This window comes from Aristolochia californica, unplaced genomic scaffold, assembly GCF_029961685.1.
Source record: "Aristolochia californica isolate CCGP_79_NKW_82.1479 unplaced genomic scaffold, dmAriCali1.0.hap1 SCAF_1, whole genome shotgun sequence".
NCBI classification, from domain to species: Eukaryota; Viridiplantae; Streptophyta; class Magnoliopsida; order Piperales; family Aristolochiaceae; genus Aristolochia; species Aristolochia californica.
In genome coordinates this window covers 49,408,605-49,420,247 of record NW_027181770.1, presented here as the reverse complement: position 1 = coordinate 49,420,247, position 11,643 = coordinate 49,408,605, and the positions used below count along the sequence as shown (strand labels likewise).

Sequence of the window (11,643 nt, the reverse complement as noted above, 5' to 3'; positions counted from 1 at the left end):
ACTCAAGGATTTCAAATGAATATAGTGAAAATAATCACTAAAGTGGGTAATGCCTGTCATGCACAAGATTACGATAAAAGACCCATGGGTACAAATAAAAAGTCTCCATGGACTTAAAACACCCATATAAATAAAAAGGACCAACCAAAGCAATATTCCAATAGGGTTGGCCAATAGGGGTAAGTGAGAGTCAAATAAAAGGATGGTAGGAGGAAGGTTGTCAAATAACAAATGGGTCATGGGTAATGAGGAAGATACGATGCTAAGGCCACCATGTGATTTTTTTTTCTAAGAAATTCAAATTTTGTAACAAATGAACCACTGCCAACAACAGTCAGCAAATAATGAACCCAAGGCAAACAACCGAGGAGTTCTTCTTCAGAAATAATGTCTCAATCAAAGAGACACAATAGCAGTAGTGGAAATGGGCCAATGCCTATATAACATGAACTATATGTGCAGTTGTATAGTAGCGGATAACCGGTAAATAGAAGAGGTCCTTAAGAATAATAAAGACACATGAAATAGTCCGTAGCAAGTCCATCAGTAAATAAGGAAGTTGCACCAAATCCGGGTAATAATCCATGATAATAATCTAGCCGGAGAAAAAAAACTAAGTTGCGCCGAGATAAATATCAGACTAATATAGTCAAGTCACGGAAGAAAGATGTATGAAACTCAGGACTCGGACCCGTATAACTGAGACAATAAAACAAATCGGTCGAGTCGGGCTTACCTCGACCGAGTTGGCTCGAGTTAACCCAACAAAATCTAGTGTGGCTTGGTAAATTGGTGCTGCTTGACAGCATCTAGACGGATAGCTCGGTTTGCCGGGTTGACCCGGCGGGTCTGGTCCAAGACTCAGCAGCCAACTGAACCAGCGATTTAAATAAGGTTTCCTAACTTAGGAAATCTGATTTTTCATGAGCTTCGTCCAGTAGAGTGGAACAACAGCAAAACAGAGGGAGTGGAACAACAGCAAAACAGAGGGAAAGATAGTTGCCACATCGGCTGAGGTAAATATTTCTGAAAAGAAAAATCAATAGTGCCCGAAATAAATCATCGGCAGATAGACGTCTTCATCTTCCTCCCCATGGCGCCTGTGATTGTAGAGAGCGTCGCGGCAAGATGACTCGGCGGAGTATGGGGTTGTCTTCTCCAACAACGGCAACGGGACTGATATTCTCGCAAATCAACGAGATTATTTTGCGCAAACGGAAATAAAGCCCCTGTTCAACCTACTGGCCGAACGAGGGAGCGAAATAGGCAGAGGTAGAGCCCTTGCTTTGAAAAGGGGGTTCTGCGCTGCGGCGTCAGCTGGCTTGGGACGGTCGGCGTTGTGGCTGTCGAGGTGAACAACGACGACAACGAAGAGAGCATAACTGTGGCTGTGGTTTTCGACGGTGACAGGTGGCATCGTCTGGAGAGACGATGATACGGTCTGGGTTGACCCGGATTAACTCTGTAGAACTGTCGGGTCCGAGACTTGGGCAGACCCAGCGAGCCGATGAAATGTTTCCAAACTTAGGGAAACATTTAATTTGCCTATAGTTCTTCTTCTTCCCCGCAGTGCTGAACAAAGCGGTGACGAAACACAGATGTGAGATAAGCTGAGAAATCAACAGTTTTTTATTATCTCCCCGTGATAATAGACGACGAAATTTCTGGATCAGAGAAGACGTGCTGATGAGATAATCTTCTAGATAGCAGAAAATCCCGTTAATTCAGCGGGTCTTTGTATTCTGAAGTGGAGCGCTTGCTGGTTCGTTGCCGATGCTCCTAGGATGGAAACAACGATGAACTAGCAACTTTGAAACAAAATAGCCAAAATACCGATACTGCTACGATAAGTCAATATAGGCAGGATCCCATAACAGTTTTAGCAAATATGCTTGATTATAAGTGAAACAAATCTGTTGTGAATAGCAGGCTGGATCAATAACGATAGATATATCATGAGTACTAGTAGAAGCAACACGTTGAAGCCTGAATTATAAGAATTAATCAAGCTACATAATACTCATAATCAGTAGCAGAATCACCGGATTGGTTTTGAAAGAAGATGCAAACAAGTAAGATACAACGACAATAAAAAATAATAACGATGACAGCAATTGTCCAGCAATAAACGATCATGACAGCAAAGATCCGATGAACCAGGGATCACGGACCAGAATTTTTCTGGATGCTAGTTTCTAAACAAAGTGGATCCGATCCAATGCCAGAGAAGAGACAAGCATGAGAAGATATTAAGCAGCAGCAAATTCCCATCTTGTCAATGCAAATCTTCCCTCAAATAACTCCCAAAATTAACAAGAATAGATACAAGAGAAGCAATCCAAAAATAAATAGGCGAAGAAACAAAGATGAAAGTGTAGATCAGAAAGCAAAATAAGACAATACTGATAGTAAACCACGAGCAACAATATAAAATAAAAAAATTAATATCTAGTAACTAACAAAAACGAAAGAGAATGAAACCTAAAAAACTATAGTCAGAATCCTGAAAATCAAAGCTCTAGCTCATGGAGAAAAAGGGAGAGAGACCCATTTGGAGAAAACTGGAAGAAGAAGAGGTTATGGACTTGATCCAAACCCTCCCCCATAGGGTATATTTATAGGTATTAAAACTACCAACATTACAAGTATACCTTTCACCCTAATAAGAGTGAGGAAGAGACAAAAAATGTAAACTAATTACATCAGTGCCACACTAATTACATCATATATTCCAACACAGTTCATGATGTGCTCATTCAAGGTATGTAATATCTTGCTTCGATGTTGTTTTCAAGTTTTTGCGTTTTTGTTACTTGGTTGTGTATCTTATGCATAGTTACCTCCAAAAATTGTTGTCGAATATATTAAATTCTTCCGTTATAGTCTCCCCTACTTTTTTTTTTAAAAAAATGTCTCTTTGGAAGTTAGAGTGTTGCATAATCGCCTCCTTTCGGTTAAAGTTATTTTCTTCTAGTATTTATTTAGCTTATGAGCTTGTGTTTTTATCATTTCAGAGCAATGTGTAGACATATTTCCTAAAAAGTACAGGAGTGTACTCAATATCCAACTTAAATCAAGTCTTTTATTCTTCACGCAAGAGGTGATTTGTGTTTGAGTTACCCTTAAAAAATGAATAGTCTATTTGTTGGGTCCAATAGTTGGGTCATTTTTTTTACTTTAAAATAAAACTGAGTGTGTTTCAAACTCAAAGTAAGTGGAATTAGAATACCTCAAAAAATAATCGGATGAAATAGATTCGGAATAGAGAAATTATATTCAAAACAGTACTCAAAATAATTTTATTCCATTTTTTGCCCGTACCTTCACACTGCTATACCAAATTGGTAATGACAATAATATCAACCAAAAATATAAAATAATGTCTTTACCATTTTCAAAGAAAGAAAACTCATATTTATTTATTTTCCTAACAAAGGCGCGATTGCTGTAGTCATTGGACATAGCATTTTAATTATTGAAAAGCAAAAAAATGAAAAGATTTGAGCATGCTTTACAAGGATTTAAAATGGGAAATTAAATTTGACAGAGAAATTTAAGGTAAAATGGTGGAAATAAGTAATTGTTATTTAGACTTATATGGCGTTAATATTTATCAAAATTTTAAAAGCAGATGTATCAAAATATTTTTTATATTTAAAAAATCATTCATCTAATCACACGTCCTCGTACTGATCTGGATTGGTATCCAAATAAATTTTGAAAATGGTATTCAGAGATAGAGCTTGAAGGAGCATTTTGAGTTCCGAGCAAAGAGCCAAGCAAGAACCCAGAGTCGGACGAATTAGGCCATAATTTTGGAGCAGCAACGATGGTTTTAGGCTTCTGGGTGAGTCGAGACTCAAAAGTACTGATCTCATTCCTTGCTTCATCTTCTTCAGCGAATGGAGACGGGGAGAGCCACGTTTCGGTTCTCTTCTCTTTGTTTTCTATCGTTTTTAGTCTTTGCGTTTCAGTTTCGTAGTGATTACCCCAAACCAAACCGAAACTGAACGAGCCACGTTTTGGTCTGAAGTCAGGGATGACGACAAATCGTTATTAATTTCTTATCAGTTATCACCCACCCGACGGTCTCCGAGTCAGACGCCAGTCCAGTGTTATTATTAACTTTCTAACATCGGCAATGCCGTCGGACCCAATCTGGACAAAATAATAGAGATTTGCCGTCTGCTTTCTTCCTCCCATTTCCCCCTACGAAGCCTCGCTTTCTTCCGGAGCTCCACCGGAGAAAGCTTAGCGTCGAAGGTTTTCTGCCGGGCATTTTCGTCATTTCACCGGCCGACCCCTTGCATACCGCATCTGAGCCTTGGAAGCTTAGCAGCGAAGGTTCCTCGGTGTTTTTTATCCATATACGCATCTGGTTCGGGCATTTACGTCATTTTCGTTTTATCTCCTTTCTTTCTTCTCTATAAATTCCATCCGCGCAAAACCCAGACATCGGGACAAGGCCAGGACGAGACCTACGTTCCCTTCTCTTCTTCCGCCGTCATTGTTCGCAGTACTCTCGTATTCAATCCTAACGCGATGACAGAAAACGTGGATGGTCCAGATTTCAGTTCGTTGCCGGAAGGCTGTATTTCCCATGTACTTTCTCTCGCCTCTCCACGCGATGCCTGCAGATCGTCCGCCGCCTCCTCTATATTTCGTTCGGCGGCTGAATCGGATAGCGTTTGGGAGAGATTTCTACGAGACGATTACTCTGACATCCTTTCCCGGTCGGTTTCTCCGATGGAGTATTCCTCCAAGAAGGAGCTTTACTTCCGGTTATGCGATTCGATTCTCATCGACGGTGGTAAAATGGTATGACATTCTCCCTTTTTTTAACCCTTCAGGGAAAAAATTCGAATCTGATGTTCGGGTTTAATGGCAGAGCTATTGGTTGGACAAGTCCTCCGGGAAGAAATGTTTTATGCTATCTGCCGGCGAACTAGGAATTGTATGGGGAGATACGCCTCAGTATTGGCGTTGGGTTGATTCATCTGAATCAAGGTTCGTGCTATTTCTGTTCGTCTCGTCGTTCCAGTACTGCCATTAATCTTCTCTTCCTCGCCACCAAATTCCCATTTATATCAATTAATAATTCAACGTGCCCAATTGACGAACAGATTCTGGTTGATTTTAATCCTATCAGATATTAAAATGACTGTTTTATGATCTTTAAAAATCGTCAACCAATTTCTGTTGCTTACCCCGAAAGAAAAATAATTTCGCCATTAACCTATTTTAAAAGTCTTCGCTGTAACCGCGCTGCAGGTTGTCGTGATCTTGCAGGAAATTTTTCGTGTTCACATTTAAGCGCTCTCCTTGTACTGTGACTCCCAAAAAATTGTTTCAACAATTTTGCTGAAATCATTCAATAGCATTCTCTGGATTGACCGTCCTTTATTAATGTACAGGTTCTCGAAGGTAGCCGAGCTATTGATGGTCTGCTGGTTGGAAATCACGGGCAGGTTCAACAGCCAGTTGCTCTCACCCAAAACCACCTACATTGCGTACTTGGTCGTGAAAATCGACCCAGAAGGGTACGGGCTGGATAACGCACCAGCGGAGCTCTGCGTGAAACTGGGAGACCAGCTATCGGTGCACCCTGCTCTTCTGAAACTTCCATCCATCCCAAGGCGCCGACCTACGGTGCCTATGACTGGTCTTTTACGCTGGCGCAACTCGTATTTCGAGGAGAACTGGCCGGCCGATGGGCGAGTCCCCCTTGACAGAGGCGACGGGTGGATGGAGCTGGAATTGGGAGAGTTCTACACTGACGAGGGGAACTATGGGGAGGTGGAGTTCAGCTTGATGGAGGTGAAAGGCGGTGACTGGAAGAGGGGACTGATCGTTGATGGCATTGAGATTAGACCCAAAAAAGCGTAACGGAAGTGTCTTCTTTGCGTTTCATTTCTGGCATTTTTGGTTTTTAGCTAACTTTTGCTACGTCCAATCGGAGCTGCAATGTAACTTCAGCTTCGTCAAATTGAATTGGGTAATTATTATTATCATAAACAACTTTTGGTGATTTACATTCGAATGTAATATCCGGCGGTCCTTTTCATCCAATTACACGGTTAGTTTGAGACCTAAAGAAGGGACACATGTAACTTCACTTTTAGGGACTGTTTTGCGTTAAGAGGGGGTTAGTGGACAACGAAACTTGAAATGAAGTAAAAACTTAAATTCATATTAAAATGAATTGATTCAATTTCAACTCATCCGTGGGTATCTGTGTAGACGGGTTTAAATACATTGGAAAACAGATTTAAGTGTTAGTATCCTTAAATGAAAAGTATGTTATAAATAAGAGATAAGAGAATGAGTAATATTTTATAATATACTTATAAAGAACATATATCTAAATAGATAATTAACCAAAATAAATATGGTTACTATACTTGATTTAACATGTAGTATTAGAATATATTAACATCCTAATTAATGATAAATTATATTATATTATTTAATGATTATAGTTTATTATAAATTAATACAATAATTACATGTGACTAGAATAAATTATTAAAAAATAACATAAACGAATATAATAAATAAATAAATTATTTTTTAATAACATAAGATATGTTTTAACATTAAAAACCACTAATTTAATACAATAATAAAAAATAATATAATAAATATATATATATATATATATATATATATATATAAATATATTTATCAATAAAAAAATATATTTTTATGTATTATTAATTAATAATATATTGTCACAAAATTTAAAACCATTGGTTTAATTAATTATATCAATGGGATAATTAAACCAAAATAATTTATCAAATATTTATTTTAAAAATATTTTAATTATGACTATTAAATTACTAATTTAATATAGTAATTATATAATAAATTTATTAAATAAATATAAATAATTATTTTTATGACAATTATTTAATTTTTCCTAACTTAGGAAAAATTAAACCATCCTCTTCCTCACGGCGTGCGTCGTCTTCCTCAGCGGCGGGAAACTACGGCGGGCAATGGCGACGGAGGCGGCGCTCCAATGGTACACCGAGAGAGAGAGAAGAGAGGGAGGCCGAGAGAGAAGAGAAGCCGAGAGGCTCGGCCTCCCGTACTCTGTAATGGAGGTCGAGAGGGAGAGGAGAGGGAGGAAGGTCGATCGGGGAGAGGGAGAGAGAAAAATTATTGGCCGAAAGATGGGGGGAAGGAGCAATGCGCATGACACGCTCTTCAAGTGTTTGATTCGCAAAATAGGTCTGAATCCAAATTCCCCATTTTTTGCCTAAGCGAATGAATTGACATGATTCAATTGAAGTATAATTCATTGTACACTAACCCCTTAATATAATGAACTAAGTAATGCAGGAGTAATTCATCTCACTTCATTTCGGACTAACTCCCCCCCCTCTTCCTCCCTAAATAGAAAAAGATAAAAAATATACAATTCAAAATGTGTTTCCCTCTACATCATTGTCTCACATGAGAGTCGCAAGGTGTTTTAGTTATATTAGTCTTTTAATTATATTAAATTATTTAATTATTTTACAACTTATCTTTTAGTATTTAACTTTGGGTGTAACTAGAATAGTAGTTTAATTATAATTAGATTCTACTTGTTTTCTCTATTATAAAGAGAAACTCATTGTACTCAAATCACAACAAGAAAATTAACTTTTTTTTTTACAAAAACTCAATATGGAATCAAAGCTTGTTTTGTGAGTTTTCGTTCAACAGAGACAATGTGATCATTTTCTTGTCTTTTTTTCTAGTAGTTTAGTTTTGTATTTAACTTTTATTTTCCTTTCTTATCCTTGTGTCTGTTATTTCCTTGGCAATCACACCTCCACAATGAACTTTTCATATTAAAAATTATATATTGATGAAAAGATTTTTGAGTCTACTTTCCAAATCAAAAATAATTTTATCAATTGGAGTTATCAAGCAACATAGATAAATTGATATTTAAAACAACACAGGAAGAGATATCAAGCAACAACTTAGCATCAATTATTGAGACATTTTATGCCATCAAGAGCAAGACTTTATCTGGAGAATTATAAGTAAGGAAATATTTTCAGTCTATTTTCTTACCCATCAAAACAATTTTCAATCTGATTTTTCTAGAAGGAAATGGTCATGCTGGCCAAAGAAGAATGAGAACTTATTCCAACTAAGAGTAAAAATCTAAAATCTATCAAACTTTTCTCTAAAAAGAAGTTCATTTTATAAGGAATTTAAACTTGAATAAAAGATATCAAAGTCTAGTTTCAGAAGTATCAAATTTTATATCAATCTGATCTATATAGAAAGAGATATTCTCATTGAAGTCACTGAGGGTCATGCTATATAATGAAGCAAATCAAGTGGTAATAAAAAATTCAAAGACAAAACTTTTATGTCAATTGGCTATCAAATTAAAGCTCTTTGACTCTAGTTTCTTGACCAACAAATAGTTTGTGATTCTAGCTATATTTTTGAGATATCAATATCAAAAGTACCAAAGGTTAGTTCGATAAAAAATCTCTACTTTTCGGTTTTCTCTTCTTTTTTCGGTAAATTGAGTTTTTGTTTATTCTAGAATCCTATTTTTAGCCAAATTTCTCGTCTAATCAGAGAGCTTTTGTCAGACTTAATCACTCCATGATGTGCTCGAGACAAGCAAAAAATTTGTGATAACCCAAAAGAACATGGGCAAAAAATTTTGGAAGCCTAAATCAACCTAGTGCTTCAAGTGTTATCCCAAAGGGACCTACCTTAAAATGGATCTATTAGGGTTAAATTTTTCGTGATGTAGGTTTGTCTCTGAGCCAATGCATCGAAAACTTTTTGGATTTTGGATTGCAGTTGCATGAGGCACATGACCAGTGACAATATCAAAGGTAATATAAAAGGAATTGGTAAAATCGGTACCTCAACCTCTTTCATATCTAATGTATATTACGTTGAAGGGTTTTATGCATGATGTACTTATAATTAATCAATTTTTTAATAAAGGATATTGTTGAGAGAAGAAATAGAACTTCAATTGAGATGGTAAGAGCTATACAATTTTCCATGTAAATTTTAGTCTGAAGCCATAAATACCACTTTCTACATCATAAACCGAGTAAGTGAGGTCCCTTCTCAACAAAACACCTTATGTGTTGTATATGGGCACCCTTCTCAGCATAATTTACTTTTCGACCTTTGGATGCAAAACATTTGTATTAAAAGAACCAAAGGAGAAATTAGGAAATTTTAACTCTAGGGCTGATATAGGAATTTTCTTAGGTTATTCATCTCATAGCAAGGCATATAGATTTTATAAAAAGACATCTATGAGAATTGAGGAGTCGGTGCATGTTGAATTTTATGAATCTGATTCACCAAGTTCAACCTCAACTCCAATTTCCAATCACAAAAGAGGGAAACACCTACGAGTCATCCCAAGATCTCAACCTCAAGACTAGAACCTTGGAGAGAACCCAAGTGACCAGAAGAACCAAGAGGAACCACCTATGGAGAAAAAGAACTATAGGTTCATGGCTGATCATCCCCAAGAACACATAATATGTAATCCTAAAGGCAAAAATGTTACTAGAAGCACAACTCATGAAGCTATGGTGCATAGTGCCTTCATTTCTCAAATAGAGCCCAATACTGAGCCCAATACTTTGCTAAAGACAAAAAAGATGACTTTTGGATTATGGAAGTGCAAGAAGAGCTCAATCAGTTTGAAAGAAACAAAGATTGGGCTCTAGTACCTAGACTCCAAAATCAGCAAGTAATAGGGACTAAATGGGTCTTTAGGAACAAATCTAGGTTAGCTACCAAAGGATAGAACCAAGAGAAAGGGCTCAATTTCAAATAAACCTATGCACCCATGGCAAGATTAGAGGCAATTAAAATCCTATTCTCCTATGCTTGACACACAAAATTCAAAATTTACCAAATGGATGTCAATAGTGCATTCCTAAAAGGAACATTAAAGAAGAGGTTGACATTGAAGAACTGGATTTTAGGACGTGAGCTAGCTTGACCATCAATATAAATTACATAAAGAACTATAAAGGTTAAAGAAAGCTACTAGAATGTGGTATGAAAGATTAAAAGAATTCTTGCAGAAAAATGGATATAAGAGAGGTAGTGTGGATATGCTCTATAGAAGTATGATTGACACCCTACTTTACTTATCAGCTAATAGACTAGACAAAATATTTTTGTTAAGTTGTGGAGCCTAATCAATGCCTTATGCTGAGTTGACACGTAGATCGACCAACTCTAGTAGCTACAATACCATGTCAAAGTCATCTTAAAGAAGCACCTTCATAAAGAAGAAACAAAGAATTAAAGACTGAAGTTTAGGAAGTCTTGAAAATAACAAAAACTCAGTATGTAAAGGAGCAGCCCCAAACCATCAAATTTGATGTACAATGAAAGTTTTTGGATTCTTAGTAAAAAATTGCATAGTCTATATGTTTATCAATGCATACATATGTTTTAAACATGTTAGAATAACTTAGGATCAATTTTAATCATGCTTCGAAAAACACACTTAGAGATCTAACATTGGATTGATCGATCAACATTTGCCAATGATCGATGAACTAGAATGTGCATAGGTAAAAAATATAAAGCATGATCGATCAATTAGAGGTGATTGATGATCAACCAGAACATGACCAAACTAAGGTATAAAGCATGATCGATAATTCCCCATGGACTGAGCCGTCAATGTTGTCTAGGAAATATAACATTATGGAAAATGTTCAGTCAACCACTTGACATTGATCGATCATATAGAAGTTCGCCAACAAGGGAGACAAAACATGATCAATCATAGGAACACCATTGATTGATCATACTTGCAAAGCACAACTAGTAGGAATTTTGATTGATCGATCAGTCCTTGGACATTAATTGATCAACTTAATTTATTAGACCCCAATAGAAGGATGTTGATGGATCATGCAATCTATCAATAAGCCTTTTTCTAACAGAAACATAGACATTACACATGATTGATTGACCAATACTTCACACTAATCAATCAATGACATGTCAACTTTTTTAAAATAAGCAAATAATGGCTAGTTTGGCTTTTGAAAATTATAAAAAACTAACCAAATAATTTTTTGAGAAGTTAATAACAATTTATTGGCTTACCTACTACAATTTTAGCATTCAATCTTGAAATTCCCTCCTAATTTCATTTTTGAGAGATAGAGATCCTTGTTTCGAAAACCATTCAATTTCTCTCAATTCTTTCATGTGCATTCATTTAGTCAAGCTCCAAATCATTTCATTGTGCATCAAAGCTGGAGGTTTGGACATTTCAAGGGAGAAAGGTTGTCTCTACAAGTTTATAAAGGGTGTAGGGTTTTCCGTTTCCTTGAAAGTTTTTTATTATATTTGGAAGGTTCATCTAGAACCTTGAATCAAGATTGAAGAACTTGCTAGAGCAAGAATTTAGCTCAATCTCAAGGGAGATTGCTAGTGGTTGTGTATTTGACTATATACATGTCTTAAGAGAACTAAAATCTCTTTTATGCAATTTCAAGCTAATAGAGCTCATACTAGTGGAATTTCTAAAGCAAGGGTTCTTGGGCATGAATACCAATAGGGGAACATTGATAAAAAAAATATATTGTGTTAATTGTGGTGTGTTCATGCTTTAATTTC

The 11,643-nt window shown here is 36.4% G+C and overlaps 1 protein-coding gene across 1 annotated transcript; it reads left to right on the top strand.

Annotated features, from left to right (window-relative positions):
• Nucleotides 1-4,263: 4,263 nt before the first annotated feature.
• On the top strand, nt 4,264-6,049 carry LOC137959507 (F-box protein PP2-B10-like). Its single transcript, XM_068806867.1, has 3 exons — nt 4,264-4,818; nt 4,889-5,007; nt 5,415-6,049. Exons 1-3 carry the CDS (start codon nt 4,543-4,545, stop codon nt 5,884-5,886), a joined length of 867 nt encoding a protein of 288 aa, XP_068662968.1. The 5' UTR covers nt 4,264-4,542; the 3' UTR covers nt 5,887-6,049.
• The last annotated feature ends 5,594 nt before the right edge of the window (nt 6,050-11,643 follow it).

Excerpts from the sequence above, each read along its gene's own strand:
- LOC137959507 (XM_068806867.1), top strand. The coding sequence starts at position 4,543 with ATGACAGAAAACGTGGATGGTCCAGATTTCAGTTCGTTGCCGGAAGGC. Across the intron at positions 4,819-4,888 it reads TCATCGACGGTGGTAAAATG|AGCTATTGGTTGGACAAGTC; the intron begins GTATGACATTCT and ends GTTTAATGGCAG. Across the intron at positions 5,008-5,414 it reads GTTGATTCATCTGAATCAAG|GTTCTCGAAGGTAGCCGAGC; the intron begins GTTCGTGCTATT and ends ATTAATGTACAG.